This window comes from Ctenopharyngodon idella, chromosome 23, assembly GCF_019924925.1.
Source record: "Ctenopharyngodon idella isolate HZGC_01 chromosome 23, HZGC01, whole genome shotgun sequence".
Lineage (NCBI taxonomy): Eukaryota > Metazoa > Chordata > Actinopteri > Cypriniformes > Xenocyprididae > Ctenopharyngodon > Ctenopharyngodon idella.
The window spans coordinates 16,304,137-16,321,535 of NC_067242.1; the positions used below are offsets into that span (position 1 = coordinate 16,304,137).

The 17,399-nt window shown below is 39.5% G+C and overlaps 2 protein-coding genes across 3 annotated transcripts; both read right to left on the minus strand.

The window, feature by feature from the left end:
• Nucleotides 1-979: 979 nt before the first annotated feature.
• On the minus strand, nucleotides 980-10,751 carry LOC127506225 (basic helix-loop-helix domain-containing protein USF3). Its single transcript, XM_051882493.1, has 7 exons — nucleotides 10,601-10,751; nucleotides 9,813-9,901; nucleotides 9,645-9,709; nucleotides 9,030-9,061; nucleotides 8,817-8,899; nucleotides 8,614-8,710; nucleotides 980-8,422 (listed from the first exon to the last, which is right to left on the minus strand). Exons 3-7 carry the CDS (start codon nucleotides 9,689-9,691, stop codon nucleotides 1,581-1,583), a joined length of 7,101 nt encoding a protein of 2,366 aa, XP_051738453.1. The 5' UTR covers nucleotides 9,692-9,709; nucleotides 9,813-9,901; nucleotides 10,601-10,751; the 3' UTR covers nucleotides 980-1,580.
• A 282-nt stretch (nucleotides 10,752-11,033) lies between these two features.
• On the minus strand, nucleotides 11,034-17,107 carry naa50 (N-alpha-acetyltransferase 50, NatE catalytic subunit). 2 transcript variants are annotated; one of them, XM_051882508.1, is made up of 7 exons: nucleotides 17,089-17,107; nucleotides 16,662-16,750; nucleotides 16,329-16,534; nucleotides 14,349-14,485; nucleotides 13,112-13,231; nucleotides 12,816-12,882; nucleotides 11,034-12,627 (listed from the first exon to the last, which is right to left on the minus strand). In XM_051882508.1, the coding sequence occupies exons 3-7, from the start codon at nucleotides 16,334-16,336 to the stop codon at nucleotides 12,450-12,452; spliced, it is 510 nt and encodes a 169-aa protein (XP_051738468.1). In that variant the 5' UTR covers nucleotides 16,337-16,534; nucleotides 16,662-16,750; nucleotides 17,089-17,107; the 3' UTR covers nucleotides 11,034-12,449. The 2 variants fall into 2 exon arrangements, with proteins under 2 accessions (XP_051738468.1, XP_051738469.1); XM_051882509.1 differs by lacking the exon at nucleotides 17,089-17,107 and having other exon boundaries at nucleotides 14,349-14,482; nucleotides 16,662-16,756.
• Nucleotides 17,108-17,399: the final 292 nt, after the last annotated feature.

The following is a 17,399-nucleotide window of genomic DNA, read 5'->3' on the forward strand; positions in this document are numbered from 1 at the left end:
TCATGTGCATGTAAAGGCAGGCGTCCCAAAACATTTGGCAATATAGTGTACATATCAAAGGCTAGTCGAAAATCTAGAAAGGAAATGTACAGTGTTCCCCCCCAAAATGTTTGGACACTGTCACAATTAAAAATGTATGAATTGCATTAGATATCAAAAATCTAGGTAACACTATAAAATAAGGTCTCATTTGTTAACATTGATTAACAAACTAACAATGAGCAGTACATTTGTTACAGTACTATTTATTACTTTAGTTAATGCACTGTGAACTAACTTGAACAATGAACGACTGTATTTTTAATAACAATAATGTTAACAAATACAACTTTGTTCATAATGAATTAGCAAAAGTTGAGATTAACATTAACTAAGATTAATAAAAATCTGTAAAATTATTTTTAATTATTAGCTCATGTTAACTAATGAAGAAAATCTAACTGCAAACCAGAGTTTTTCTCAGTACTAAGTATTTTTCTCAGAGCTTTTCTTAGAACATGGTACTTTTATCAGAGGTTTTCTCAAGTTACTCAGTAACACTTTTCATCATCACAATTTTTTTTTCAATCAGCTGGTCTCAAGGTCATGCTCCCTTGAAACTCACAAAAGTAGAATAACTAGGAAAATAACCACTGGTGTATTTCATCATATTATCTAAATGCATAAAGTAGCTTAATGTTGAGTGCCTTTTTGAAGCCACAGTATATAGTTACAGAAACTGACCAATTTTAATTTTGACGTTTACTGTGCAGAAAAACTATTTTGTTTTTGGGAACAGAGCTTAGCATTTAAAAGCAGCAGTTTAAATCTGACACAAAGGAATATGTACTTAAAAGGTAATGACAAAAACTTTGAAAAGCACTGACATCTGGTGGATTTACCATGCTAGAACAAGCAATCTGGGAGAAATAAGTACCTTATGTACCAAATCAATGACAGTCACAAAAGTCAGTCAGAAACAAATAAAAAATATTTCAACTTCTTAGATTAGATAGAAACTTTAATAACTTTTTATTTTTTACAAATATCTACAGACCACACATCCATTTTCATAAATAAGCGAAAGTTCTTCTGGAATGATATTCTGCAGGAGAATTTGAAAGAAGGAAAAATATTTATAAACATTTTAAAAACAACTGATACTTTACAAAACAGCTCAGATATATCTACTGCAGCATTAAATGCTAAATTATAACCTTTTTTGCTGTAACATTTTATTATTGTTGCTACAGAGTAAAAGAACTTATACATTATTAATTTTTCTATTAAACAATTGGAGCTGTTCTAAAGAAAAATAAAGACAAGCTATACATCATGTAGAACCATGACAGCCCAAACTATCAACAAAAAAACCCAAGCAAAGGAAACCTACTAAAGGCTAACAGACATAATGCAATATTTTACTTTCCTCCCATAGTTCCAGAGTGATCCTGACTTGGGACCTGAGAACATTCCACGCTTTATTATTCTTTGAGGAATTAAAAGCCTTTACACCATGGCCATCCCCTACAAAATCTACGCATAGTTGAGGGCAATAAAAGTCTTAGAAATACTCAAAAGTGTTTGTAAATTTTGTAATCTTAAACAGCAGAGGTGCCATCATGTCCCAGGATATGACTAATGTTGTGGGCTGGGCGATTAGACTGTTTATTTGAGTCTGAGGAAGTAGTGTTGGCAAGAGATAATAAAGGTGACATTGGCATAGAGGAGCCATCTGGAGGCATTGCTGTGGCAATTTCAGGGAACAAAGTGGTCAGGTTGAAGTTGGATAAATGAGGTGTGATGCCCGAAGAGTTTGCAATTGGCATTGGCATATCTGTGAGAAGCGGGAAGCTGGCCTGTGCAAAGCCCACAGGTCGAGGCGGGGAAAGAATAGAACCGAAGCGATTGTTCAGTGGTGCACTGCCACTCTTGTCAGTGCTTGGACTTGTAAACATCTGGTTAGAGAAATACTGTAAAGGAATATCACTTGGAAGGCTAGGATGAGCTGCAGGGGAATATGAGGGGTAAAATGAAGGCAGAGTGTTCTGAGGTTCCACAGGAAGGAGGGCTGGTGTACGAGAGGCATTGGGCTGTGTGACCGGTGGGATGAATGACGCATTGGCATTAATGGGAGGTGGTGGGTTCATTCCTCCTTCAGCAATGAAAGGAAAGCCAAAGTTCTGGGTGAGATCGGACACAGCACAGCGATCAGACACCAAATTGTTGTCACTGCTGACTTGTGCACCATCTGCCATGAAACGCACAATGCTACTTCGTCTAGCTTCACTTCCTGTTTGTGTACGGCCAAGGATCACTCCTCCACCTGATGGAAGAGGCAAAGAGCTTTCTGGCTCAAAGGGATTTCCAGGTCTCAAGTTGCCTGACCGTGGTCGATCTCCTGGACGAATCTTTGTGCTTTGTGGATCTGGTCCAATATGATGGGGGCGTTGACTAACAGAGAGTGACCTGGTTGAGCCTTGAGTCCGTCCTGTGTCTGAACTGCTGTGTGGTGTTGGGGGATGAGGTGGACCTGTTCTCACAGGTGGACAATGCAAATTTGCACTGACCTGAGAAATATGGCCTTTGTTGTTGTCCCCTAGACGTATGGGAGCAGCTTTCTGTGCAGGATGCAAGTTAGGACTTGAAGATTTAGCCTGAAGTTCTCCAGCAGAGGTCCCGGGAACACAGTTGTATTCTATACTCCCTGGGGTACAGCCCTGGGCTGTCCTTTGGTGCCCATTTTGTTCAGGAATATGAGGTGCCAAAAGACTTTGCATAAAGCTCTGGTGACATCCCTCCTGTTCTCTTGTCAATCCTGCTCCAATGTGCACGCCTTGAGCAACAGGATGCGGACCTGAATAGGTCCCACGTGAACGCACATCTCCTGTAGGCCCTGCACCCATTCTGAATCCTGTTTGCTGCTGAGGACCTCTCTGGATTTGAGGTACAGACTTACTGGACATGTCACCACTTCGAGACACTTGCACTTCAAAGTTACTTAGCTGATGCCCACTAACCAAAGACTTGAAAGGTCCACAATCTGGTATTCTTTGGTTGTCCGTGGTATTAGCATGGTCAGGTGGTAGCCTGCTTTGAGAATTATGAGCAATGTTACCTTTACCACGTGACGAGTCTACATAGCCTCGTAATTCTGACTGGTCCTGTGCATTGTTTCGAGGTGCCTGTAGGTGCACACCCATACGTTGTTCACCATTAGCAGGAGTCTTCCCTATCAGAGCCTCTGCTGAGTAACTAGAGAGACGGTGGCGCTCCTGACGTGATGAAGTGCAAGCAAGATCTGAGGAACGAGAAACAGAATTGCTAGCCTGAGAGGTCAACTGCTGCTCCATTGAACGAGACCCCATTAGTCTTTGCATAGCCCCATGATCCTGTCCAGGTGGACGCTCCGGCTGACCCAAATGATTGTTTTGATGTGCCCTCTGACCTGCCTGTTGAGCCTCGCAATTTTTGTCCTGTCTAGCCCCAAAGTGCTGCTGCTGAATCTGCTGCTGAAGATGCTGATGACGTGAATGCGAATTCTGTGGTGGCATCTGCTGCTGTTGTTGGTGTGACTGTTGTTGCTGTTGAATCTGTTGTGCTTTTTGCTGCTGTTGCTGTGATTGCTGCTGTTGATGGTGCTGCTGCTGTTGTTGTTGTTGTTGTTGATGCTGCTGGGATTGTTGTGGATGCTGCTGTTGCTGTTGGTGTTGCTGAGGAGGCTGTTGTTGCTGATGCTGCACGCCACTCTTTTCCAAATGATGTTGCTTCTGCAAACCAACATTTGGTCCTGTCTGCCCACCACGCACCACTCCTCTCTTTTTTTGCACATGCTGGTCTTGCAGCAGGTTCCTCTGATGAATGCTGTGGATCTGAGATTCTGTTTGTGTTAGGTGATGCTGAAGCTGGTAAAGGTGTCTTTGTTCTTGCTGTTGATGATGTTTGAGGTAGGGGTTTCCACCTAAGTTCTGCCCAGACTGTGGAGCATTATGTTGTATGTGTCCTTGCTGCAGGTGCACCACACTTGGCTGAGTTTGTTCATGTGTTGGCACCTGAGTAGAGCAGGGTCCTTCTGTAGGGCGGAGCACAGTGCTCATGAAGGTATTACCAGAAAACAGAGCCCCAACACCATCAGAGTGATTCCTTGGCATAACTGCAGAAGTACTTGAGGGCATCTGATTAACATTAACATTCCCTGCTGGGCAGGGTTTTGAACGCTTATTTGGAAGAATAAGGTCATCTTGGGCAGACCTTTTTGGCATATCCTTCTGATGACGTTCAACCATTCCAACACCTATATGCGTTCGCATCAGAACATTCTTTAAAGGTGCATATTCATTAGGCTGAGCAGGGCCAGAACAGGTTGGGGGATTTTGTGAGGAAGACTGAGACACCATAACGGCACCAACTCCTGATGAGGGAGCTGAGACCTGCTGTGCAAGATTGGGCGATCCTGGATAAGGTTGGTTGGAGCTTGGTCTAATGAGGTTATTAACATTAAGGCTGGTGACAGAACTAGGCTGAGACTGTGAGTAAGCTATGCTCTGTGGAAGTCTGATGCCAGTAGTGCTACTGGCTAAAGGCTCACCTGGAGGAACTCGAGTAGAGACCTGAGATGAAGGCTTTGACATGGGTAAATCAGCCTGCTTTGTCAGTTTCACCAGCTGGTCAGTCACACTCTCCTTAGAAGGAGCTGGCTGCATTTTTGGAAGGTCCCACCCTGTGGGAGCAGTACTTGTTGGGTTGTCAACACTGCATCCAGCAGCCCTCTTGCCTGGGCTGTCCTGTTCAAATATGGCTCTTGCAGCCATTGCTAATAATTCTGCCTGTTCAGAAGTGAAGGTGAATGCACCAAATGTACTTGAAGAGGCATGGCCTGCTGGAAGCAATGATGCAACAGAAAACCCTCTCCCGCCTGAACCTCCTGCCAGAGGTGAATCAGTCTGTCTATTAGCTCCCAGTGGAGTCTCAAAAGAATCATTTTCTAATGTACATACTTGTTGTGGAGGAACTGTTTCTTTCTGAGCAAAAGCACCTACTCCTGTCACACCCTTTTCTGTGGCACCATCAGATTGTCCATCCTTGCCAGGTTGTGTGTTCATATTTGATTCAGGCAGCTTGAAGTCTGTACAATTCCCTTGGTTACTGGTTGTCATTGACAAATTCATTGAGGATGGTCGTTTCAGGGACTTGAATGGGTCCGAAATCCTGGAAGTTTCTGAAAGCTGAATGGGTTGAGTTGACATTGAGTTGTCTGAGCCAGGAGTTGACGTTGAGGGCACACTAAACGATGCCTGAATTTGAGGAGAGTCGGTCAACTCTTCTCTTCTAGAAAACTTATCTTGTGTTTGTGAAATGGCCTGACTTGGCATGATGGAAACCGTTGGCCCACTCTCTGCTGAATTAGCACTGATGCCCAACGGTTGACTTGTTGTGGATATATGACTTGGTACTGGGGGTGAATTAACAGATTTAACTTTTGAATTGTTTTGAATCGAGGTTACAGTGGTCAACGGAGTGGAACTCTCTGTAAAATTGGGTCTTGATTCTGTTAATCTGCCTTCGTTACTGGTGCAAACATTACTGCTACTCGCCTTATTCTGACCAGTAGTTTCACTACAAAATGTCACACTGCATGAAGAGTTAACATGAACTTCTGACGATGCAGCTGACAAAGTTACAACAGTATCCACAGAGCTACACTGTGATGAGAGATCAGCACTAACCACTGAACAGTTAAGCTGGGGACCAATATCTGGAGTAAAGATTTCTTTACTCAACCTGCCACAATTTGTAGAAACAGCCACGTTACCCTGAGTGGAACTTACTGAACTGACACTGCTAACCGTTACGTTGTTATGCATGCTGACATCATTCATAGATTTTGCTTTAGTCTTTGAAATTTCTCCACCAGTCAATGGGGACTTGACAATGGATCCACTCACTGAAGCCGTGACAGAACTGTCTGCTGATTTTTCACTGGAGGAACTGACACTAATGATTGCAGGACTACTGCATGTGGAAATAACACTATTGGAGGCAGGTGTCTTCTGCATATTAACATCATGACTAACCGTATCTTTATTTAAAGAATTTACAGAATTAACACAGGTTGCTGCAGTGGATAACTCAGAACAAGTATCATCTGCAACAAAAGCCTTACTCTTGACAGCAATTCTACGCAAACTTCGCCCAGGTTTAGGTTCCTTTCGTTTAACCAGTCTGGTTCTTCTGACTGAGTTTTGTCTGGTTTGATTTCCAGAGGTCCCACAGCTTTTCTTTGGGAGAATTTTAACTGCACTGCCAGCAGCAGTTGATGGTACAGGAACAGAGGAGGAAAGAACAGTTTCAGTAGGAGTGCTGACTTCTGAACCACATGGTGGAAGAGGCTGCACAGTACTGAGTGAAGGTGGAGTAATGGTGTATATCTGCACATTGCTTTGACTTGAGACCTTTGAAATGCTCTGACTAAGACTAGTTAGAGCACCTAAACAATTCATGGCAACATTGGCAGTGGGTTCCTCACAGGTGGGCTGAAGGATCTGAGTTACACTTTGTCCAGACTGAGACTCTCCCTTATCTGGTGACTTTGCAGGCTGCAAAACATACACTTGTCCATTCACAGTGATAGTCTGAGGTGCTTGTGTTTGCAATTGGGTTGAGGGACGTGGAAGAATATGTACCAGCTGCTTTGTCCCAGCAGCCTGCATGCTAGCTGTACAGGTAGGGTTCGAAGTGGTCGTTTGACTGGATAAAGTCGGGGTTGCAGCTGACACAATGGCAGTGTGATGACTCTGTGGTGCAGGTGTCAAAGTAGGTGCCTGAATTATGACAATGTGCTGGCAGGGTGTCTGACTATTGACATCTTCTCTGAGAACCTGTGGTGCTGAACATGAGCTTCCCTGTTGCAGAATAACAACATGTGAGTTACTTGGAGGAGAGGAGGTCACAGCAACTGGTGTTTCATCAGAATTCACCTGCAATAACTGCATCGTCTGTAACACTGGCAGTGTGGCAGCTTGTGGTTGAGGCACAAGGGCAGGCTGAATTGGTGGATTTATGATTGGCTGAGCTTGAGGCACCACACTGAGATGCAGTTGAGGCACAACGGCAGACTGGGCTTGGGGCACCACTGTAGGTTGGGAATGAGGCTGGCATGGCAGAGCAGGCTGAACTGCAGTTTTAGGTTGTAGGGTGGGGTTGCAGGTGGTCATTAGAGTGGAGCTGAGTTGAGGTTTTGGTAATAATGCAGGTTGCGCCCGAACAGATGATTGTTGATGGGTCAACTGTGCTGTCTGTGTTTCAACAGATGGCTGATGGACCACTACGGCTTGGGATACAATGGCTGGCACAGATAAAACTGAAGACTGTTGTGCTATGGCTGTCTGAGGGCATGGCACAACTGCTGAATATATCTGAGGAGGTCTTGGCCCAGATGGCTGAACGGGAATGCATGTTGTTGTTGTGGCTTGCAGTTGAACAGGAGCCTGTGGTTGCAAATGGATAGAAGTGGGCTCCTCAAGGTGTTTTGTCCCCACTGAACATACAGAAAGTTGCTGAGGGTTATGTGAAATGCTGGCACCATCTGTAATGAGTGCCTGGGAGACAGGTTGCACTGTATTTCCTGCAAGTTGTAGTGTTGTCCATGTAGTCTGTGTGCTACTAGTTGGACTGGTTCTAAGAAGGGTAGAGCTTGCTGGTAATATAGTGCTAACAGATTGGATTTCAGAATTCTGTGAGAGCATAGTGGGGGCTGCAGCAACAGGAACCACTGAGTTACTGATCACAACTTGAGGCAGAGAAGATAGGTTAAGCATATGCTGAAGTCTGAGAGGCGTGGCGGGACAGGTAGCAGAAGTGAGACTGGGGATTGGGTTATCTGGTTGAAGTTGTGGAGGGAGTGGGGTGCTGACAGCAGGCTGGGGACATAAACCTTGAACAGTAATATAATTCATTGGAGGGTTTAATGGAGTAGTAGGTGCCAGAGGAGAATACTGTTCCACAACGGTAAGACATGACTTGGATACAGCAGGAATTAGAGTTGCTACAGGTATATGGGAAGATGCAGAGGAGACTACAACTTTGTTGACTGGTGCTCCATTCACAATACCAACAGTCTGGCCCGTGCCTAATGTAATATCACGTGATGGTTGGACTGTTACAGCATTTGCCGGCTGTTTATCAAGATGAGAAACTGGATTTTGTGGAATGGAGATTTTGCTTGTGGGACAGGAGTTGTTGCCATTGGAGTAGACGATTATTCCCTTTGACATTAAGTGCGTTGGAGTGACTTTGGCTACTTTTGCACAGCGCTGCTTCCCTTTCCAGTGTATAGTGGGGTCATCAAGGAAATTGATGCCATTAGCTTTAAGGAGCTCAATATAATGAGCGCTTTCCTTGCGTAGGTCCTCCAGCTGGTGCCGTAAGCGCTTTATCTCCTCCGCTGCAGAGACATATTTAACATAGATGTGAAAATAAATGACTGCATATAAGCTTACAAAGAATGCATTGTCAGGAAATCAATTCAATACTTAATAAAGCCATGTCCCAAAAGGAATAAGTAAAATGTTAATGCATCATATGTAAATGCATGCAATTTATACAATTAATTTTTATAATGAGGTTATGGCTCACCTTGGACTTTGTCTCCTCCATTAAGCAGCATTTCATCATTTTGTCGCTTTAGATCTGTGATGTAACGAAAAGCCTCTCCCAGAATCATATTTTTACTCTATAAGGAAAAGCAAAGATTATTACAGACTAGGAACTCTGTAGGAACAATAATAAAACACCGCTTTTAAAACTGTGCTTAGTTTATACTTTTATTACACGTTTACCTGTTTCAAGGCCTGAGAGCAAGGCAAAAGCTCTCCAATCCGATTTATACCAGCATTGATTTTCTCTTTACGATGTCTTTCCACTGATGTATAAGGGAAATAAGGAATAGCATACAAAAAAAAAATTCTTATAAAATATTTATTACATATTAAAAAAAAAAAGACTGAAAACAGTTACTCACACTCATACTTTTTACCATAATATTTTCTCACCTGCATTATGAATCTCCTTGTTTTTCTTCCGCCTAACATTTCACAGAAAATGATTAAATGGTAAACAACTTGAACTCATAAGTGAATAAGAAGCAACAGTCCACATTAGCACACTTCTACCTAGCTAATTTAAAAAAAAAAAAAAATACAAAAAAAATAATAAATTCAAATTGCATTATTACACAAAGTTTATGAATTAGCAAATACGCATACTTAAATCAAAGTATTTTAAACATAAAATGGTAATACTTTCCTATAAGGGTCAATTTGTTAATGCATTAGGTATCATGAACTAACAATAACAGCTATTTTTATTACAGTATTTATTAATCTAGTTTAACATTAATGTATAAATTTGTTCACTGTTCATTCGTCATGCATTTACTAATGTAAAATTATACAGCAATAATATTAATCTAGAATAATAAATGTTATAAAGTATCATTCATGGTTACCTATTGCATTAATTTATCTTAAAACATAGAACATTATTGTAAAGTGTCCCCTATAAAACAAACATAGTCCAAAAATTATAAATTTAATGAAAGAACAATTGGGTTTAGTCAGAAATACTATAACATTCAATATAGTCTTTAAGCAGGAACTGATCAGTACCTTGGCGGTTTTGGGTTATTTGTTTGATTCTGTACTATCTCCGGCATCCTGACACACTGTACAGCCTGTTAATACCAAAACACATGAACAAAATTTTATTTGAAAAGAATGAAACTCATAGTATTATGTCAGGGTATATGCTGTGGTTGGAGGTAAATGCAATATTACCTTCCAGCTCTAAGCATGCAGCTATCATGTGTGTGAGCTCAACAATGTTGGAGACCATAGATCCAGGAACCTCTATGATCCATAAAAACCTGCAGTAAAGAAGAGGGAAAATAACTGCTATTAATACTAAATTATGACATAACTTTACATCAAACACTATTACATGATTGTGAGGCAGTGTCATTGAACTTCTTGTCTTCATATTATAGATTACCTCATATTATATACAGTTTCACTGACACTTAGTTTTGACATATGTAGAAAGGTTAGATGAATTAAGGTAAAATGAAATGGACATTGTATTTACTTGCAAGTCATCAAAGCAGTAAGGAGGAATCTGTCATGTCAGAGGTTAGCAATACAGACATTATCTACAGATTGCAGCTTGTTTAATAAATCTAAATTCCAATGCATGTAAATACAGTACAAGAAAACCAGCTTGACTCGCCTGTCACCACTAGCATGTGAAGCTCTTTAACACTTGGCTAACAGACTTAGCTTGTTAGCTTTGAAACCTAAAAAATCTGTATTGAGCTCTGAGCCTGAGTAGATAAAATAAATACAACACACAGACTGATGAAAATATAGCTGACTGTACACACATTACGGTACAACTCTTTTAAGCGTCTTCTTTTGTATGCCCTTAAGGTACAAAGATGGCTTGAGTGGTTAACTGGCAGTAAGCTAACACGACAGCTAACACATCACCATGGTTTTCGATTACTAACTGCATCACTAATCTCTTTAACACAACATGTTAGCAGTTCTGTCATCTGTCAAAGACCTACCGATTGCTTGTCCATCCTTAGAGCTGACGATATCCCAGTCAAAACTTTGTTGATCCTGAACAATTTACTCCATCTCTGACCTAGCATAAAACTGCCAGTCACAAAACAGTGAGGCGGGATTTCCGTTTTGTCCAATCACAGTGAAGACGGATGAGATTGCATCCAATCAGATCACGAGTCCGTGCTGAAGGGGCGTTATTGTTGATGAGGTCATCGGAAAACGCACACAACGCAGGAGACGTGAGTGTTTGTTGTTAGTGTTCCCAGTCTTGTGGACTTTGTAACCTCGTAAAATAATATAAATAAAATAAATTAAAAAAGCTAACAAAAATATGAAAATTTAAAAGTATAAAGTATTTTTTTTAATTAAATATTGCATACCGAATAACATTATGACATCCAACTGTCCACCAAAATAATGAAAAACGAAAAATAATGCAAATAGTACTTTTTTATTTAGAGGTTTAAAAGTCATACAATATAGAGCTCCAGAAAAAGATAAAATTTTCCAAAGAAAGGAGGAACAAAAAACATGCTTTTACTACAATGGAGAGGGCATGTCTCCCTTGGCATGCACTGAGTCAAGGCTTTTCCTGGGATCTGGTTCCGTAAGTCCTGTACAATAACTTGTAGAACTAACCTTTTACACTCCCACATTGTATATGTGAAATAGGTGGTGGTCAGTGAACATCACTGAAATGTAACTGTTGCATTGTGGGAGGATTTATTTCTGCTGCGTTAACAAGTGAGAAGCTAGGATTCAAATTTAGAAACAGTCAGGCAGGTAATGGGTGGGGGAAATTGAAACTTCTTTCACATAAGAAAAAAAAAAACCTACTAAACTCTAACTTGAGTCCTGGTGGACTAAAAATTATTAGAGAACCACATCCACCATAAACAACGCAACCGCAAAGGCCCATAAAAAGCCATATCTTGCTATCTGAAGCCTTAACATCTCACCAGCAGCATTACTGCAAACCCCAGAAAAAGCCCAGACTCAATCCACAAATTAAAAAAAAGAAAGAAAAAAAAAGATGGGGATATTAAATAATGGGCTGAAAAACAAAACATTCACAAACAACTGGAGTTTACTCCCCTTAACCTCCGCCATACTAAAACAGTTGTACCACTCTCTTGTTCGAGGGGGCTCTACGCTCCATTTCCTCATTGGGTTAGCCTCAACACAGACTGAGGCGGCTGACATCACAAGGAGACATTGCATTACATGCAACCCTCCAACATTGCATATTGACTGTATGGTGAAACAGGAGGTCTCAGCTACCAGCAGATTCCCTTGCCGCGTGTCCGAGGGCTTAGATGGCGGGGTGATGGAGTTCTGCGAATTCCAAGTGCCCCTAAGATGATTCAAACAATCACTCCAAGGTTGCCAGCTGGGGCATCTCGAGTCATATTTTAAAAAGACTTTACCTCTTTTGTTCTATTGTTTTGTCCAAGCAAAGCGATGTCCCCTTACCTTAAACAAATCTAAAACAAATGCAAACAGTATGCTTTGAAAACAACCTTCACCATGTCAGATCAATAAGAAGTCAGCAGCTTTTGGAGCAATTATGAATTCTGCTTGAAAACCTCCATGTAATTTCAACTCTCTAAATGATGAAATGGAAAAAAAAAAAAAAAAAAAAAAAAAAGAAAAAAATGAAAAAACAAAACAAAACAAAAAAAACAATTAAGGGGGGACTAAAGTTTTTGCACAATAAATGCAGCAAATACGTCATTGACTTTTTCTGTCTAAAATGTCCTCTGAAGAAAGTGGTGAGTGTGTCAACCCTGGGGCGTCTGTTACAGTTCCATTTGGGGAAGAAACCAATCTGGTGTCGCGCTTCAACCCCTAGTCGGCTTTCTGCAGCTCTCCTGCTGGGGGCGCACATGGGCTGCGCAGGCTTTTCTGAAGAACGTGGGCATCTGCTGGCTCTATCCTCTTGTAATAGTTCTTTTTTGTCTCAATGATCTCAAAGCCAAATTTCTGGTAGAAGTCAATTGCAGACTCATTGCTGATCTGCACGTGACTGTGGAGACATGAAAGAGAAACCGAAACCAGGTTAGTTTAGCATATAGAAGACTCCTTAAATATTCAGTGATTTATTTTGCAGCAGACTTTACATAGTTACTCAAGTATCAACATTAAACATTATATGAATGAGACACAGATGGATGTTTCACAACAAATAAAGCACAAGACTGTCTTCAGACTCACAGGTAAATGTTGTCAAAAGTGCCATCCTTCTCACAAATGTTCAACACATGGTTCAGCATTTTTGTTCCTTCAAACAAACATGGCAAGATAAATATCAGTAACTGAAAAATGTGCAAATAATGAAATTCAAACATCACTGTTCTAGTGGATTATACAAGTCTTCATGTCAGGCATCGCTCAAAGACAATCTGATTATGCAATCATGAATTCAATCCTAGGGAATCTGACCCCTGACTGCCCTTTGAAATAAATGAGGACACACAAGCAGCTAAAAATGGTCAGAAAAGTGATCTTACCTATGCCAAGTCTGCGGTAAGGTGCTAGACAACCCAGTGTCATGATGTAGAGTCGCTTCTGGTTCTGAGAGTGATCCACTCTACAGCACACAGCACCAACTGCGATGTCATTGAAATATGCTGTAAAAGGGTCAAATGGTTAACTGGAATGTATTTACACTACAGTTTAAAAGTTTGATTCAAAAAAATTAGAGTTAATTACAAATTAATACTTTTATTCTGCAAGGATACATTAAACTGATCAAAAGTGTCAGTAAACCCTAGTGAAAAATAAATATACTAAAATGTATTTGAAATACATTTATTTCATGCTAAGTATACTACTAATACATTTACATATTTCTGTACTTAATATAAATACCCTGCAATTGTACTTTTGGTATACTAATTTAGTATACTTAAAGTCTGCTAAATTGTAACAATTAATTTTGTACTTAATTGTGCGGAAGTAGTGCTGAGGTCCAACTAAAGATGTACTTAAGTATATTTGGTTGTGCTAAAGTGGAACTATTGCACTTTAGGTACACTTTAAATATCTTGCATTTAAAGACTATTATTATTTACAGTTCATACAATCATTATCAATATTGACATTAAAACACATTTTAGGCTTAATATTAAGAAATGTGCATTGTGCACAAGTAGTACTTCAATTAAAGTTTAATTATAATTTTTATATCAGTAAGTCTCAAGCAATTTGTCAATAAATATGTTCGTATACAGTATTTGAACTATACTTAGTATGAAATAAATGTATTTTAAATACATTACTTTTTTACTAGGGAATACATTTATAATGTTACAAAAAATCTTCTATTTCATATAAATGCTCTTCTTTTGAACTTTATATTCATAGAATCCTGAAAAAGTGTCACCATTTCCACAAAAATATTAAGCAACACAACTGTTTTCAACATTGATAATAATCAGAAATATTTCTTTAGCAGCAAATCAGCATATTAGAATGATTTCTGATCATGTGACACTGAAGACTGGAGTAATGATGCTGAAAATTCAGCTTTGCCATCACAGAAATAATGACATTTTAAAATATATTCAAATATAATTTTAATTTAATTTTAAATTGTAGTAATATTTCACAATATTACCATTTTATTGAATTTTGATTAAATAAATACAGCCTTAGTGAGCAAAAGAAACTTCTTCCAAAACTTCTACCATTCTAAAGTTTATGACAAAAGCATCATTAGGAAGCCACAGAAGCTTTGTTTCCTACCTAGCTTGGCGAGCTCTCCTACTTCAAGAACATCTTTGTAGAACTTGTCGTTGTAGCTGACAGGGAAGATCACTTGGTTCAGACGCTTCAACTGTTTAATGTTGTGGGGTGTAACATCCCCCAACTCGATCCGGCTACTAGAACAAAAGCAGAATGGTCAACTAGCTGTACATTGAAAAACAATCTCCATCTCTCTACATGTCAAGAGGCTTTTACTATTAGGAATGCACAAAACATTGGTACCATATATATACACACACACATACATATATATATATATATATATATATATATATATATATATATATATGATATATACATATACCTACTATCTATCTATATATATATATATATATATATATATATATAATTTTCCCTATTATTACAGTACATTTAGAATTTATTATCTGTCAAGTAACACTCGCATAAATTTAAAACACTAATAATAGCATTAAATGTAATCTTCAGCAAATCTCAAAATATGTCTACAGCGAGTGATTTGTTTTTAGTGTTTTATTTTTAATTTATTCAGAAAAAAAATAAAATATTCGCATAGAATAACTTCCTGAACAAGTGCGCAGCAGAGTTGTGCATGCAAATCAAGCCACAGTTTCAGTATAACCGAACTGAGACTCCCCTCCTACAGGTAGTCCCGGGTCCACATGACAGCGGTCACATTACCAATTTTTCATGCGAACCGTGACCACCCACCAAAAATCAAAAAATGTATTGGGTCAATGTATGATCACAGTAAACCAGCAGTGTATAAAGCAGGTATTTATAGGAGGGCAGCATGCTGAAGCCCAGCACCAACACAACAGCTGCTGGTCACATGCTTATCACTGCTACTTGAACGACCAGTATGAGGTGACAGGAGAAAAACATGGAAACTAAATATGTTAATCCATATTTAGTGTCCATTTTTTCTCCTGTCACCTCATACTGGTGGATGACCATTACTATCACATAACAAAACACTGTGATTCTCAAAAATCACATCAAAGTGCACTGTAAATAACAAGTGAAGATAAAGTCTCCCGTTTTGTCTTAAAGCAAGAATGACAGTTCATACAAATACTATCAAACCGCCTTCTAAACTGTTATAGCAATGGTCACCCACCACACCTGATTCACATCAGCTCCATAGCAGAGACCTGTAATGGGTGTGTCAGACATGTGTGTACTGTTGGAGGCCCTCCAAGAACAGGGTTGGGTACCACTGTGTTGAAGATGTACAACTTAAAAAATGATGACACTTAAGATGAATAATATTTAAAGAGAATAAAAAGGCAATATGACTCATTTTTCTTTATCTTTACACATGATTAAAGCATAATCATTTTAGTGAAACTAAGAGAATGAACATTATATATTATATTTATTTTACAAACTTCAAGTAACGAGCTTCATAAAGTGTCTTAAACCCCTATAAACTAGTTCTGTCATTTTCAAAGGGGATATGCTATGCGGCTAAGCTCACTTCATCACGTGTGTCACATCTCAATTTTTAAATCAAAATATTTACAAATATGGAAAATCAACATGACAGCAACATGCTTTAATGCCAAACTAACGGCCTCAGGATATATGAAAGCTCATTTCAGAGGAATAAAAGCGTGGCTGGCTAACCAAGATAGCAACTTGAAGACTGACTCAACATTTTCGGATTTAGATTCGACACACGATCCAGTTTGGCACGGACTTAAGTCGTGCCATTTGTACTGGCATTTGGTTTAATCTGACGCTGGATTATATAAGGGATTTTAAGGCGTTTTCGGGCAGCTGGTGAAAAAAGGTATGGCAATGACTAAAGTCTGGGTGTGAAAATGCGGCGCAAATGTTTCTCCTCCACATTAAGCGCGCAGAGAGCTAGCAGCTAGCATTAGACCAACTCTACTGCCCCCCTACTGGAAAAAAGAGAGAATAGAGAGGGGAAAACTTTACTTGAAATGAAAAGACTCTTCTTAGCTGTTTACTCACCCTTTCATGTTGAAGAAAACACGTTTGTTGTAAGGGATACAGGGGCAGTTGGCGGTATTTGGCAGTCTGAAGGGGAATTTGGGCAGAGTTTGGGATGTGATCCCCTCCACATGTATGCTGCTAGCACACTAGCTAAGCAGTCCGCATTTGCCTCTGTGCTGTGGCCGAAGGTTGCCAGATCTTTTCGATTAAATCGCCGCAAACAACTTAAGTCAGAATGAGAACCAAATTAAAAGATTTGATAGTTGTTTTGAAATATTGCTAATTTACTATAACAGTTAATGTAATTTAGATCGATATAAGCACGCATTTAATCCTTGTAAAGTCACTTACGATCTCACATCAGGAACTAGTCGATGGTGGATGAAACAGAGGATTTGGCAACGCAAGTTCAGGGAGGCTGCTGCTGTCAACCTTCACCACTGACAACAAGCAACAGGAAACAGAAAAACGGGAAATTACGTTTAGGAAATGTTGTGCCTTGAAAATACAAGTCCCGCCCTATTATTTTAATCCAAATAAAATAATGTGTCGACGAAATAAAATGTTTCTTAAAATAAAATAAAAAAAGATTCAGTATTATCCAAATCGATTAACCTTAATCACTTTGATGTCATGATTGAGGAAAAACTGCTATCGTAATCCCTGTACACGATCTAATAAAATACACGAATTACTACAATTATGAGTTAATAAAAATGAAATTGAAGGAAACATTTGACTGTTTATATTTTAGAGTTCTAGTCAAGGTGACTTTTACCTTTAAAATAATGTTTACATTGTATTAGGCTACAATTTTACACAGAAACCACTTTTACTTCAGTGTAGGTGAAAACTACCTCAAAAGTACGGATACATCAAAGGGTCAAGGTTTGACTAGTTTGCATGGCCTTGTAAGCCCCTGCTGTTAGAAGCTGTAACTACACTATCTGTGTGTAAAGAGCATATTCTTCTCTATTGACGGCCTTCATTAGTTGCAAGTAAACTAATGAAGGGCTTGGGACTGTGAGCATTCTTGTAGATTTACACATCACAGATGTATTAAAAAAAACTTTAGCTTAGTGTTTTGTT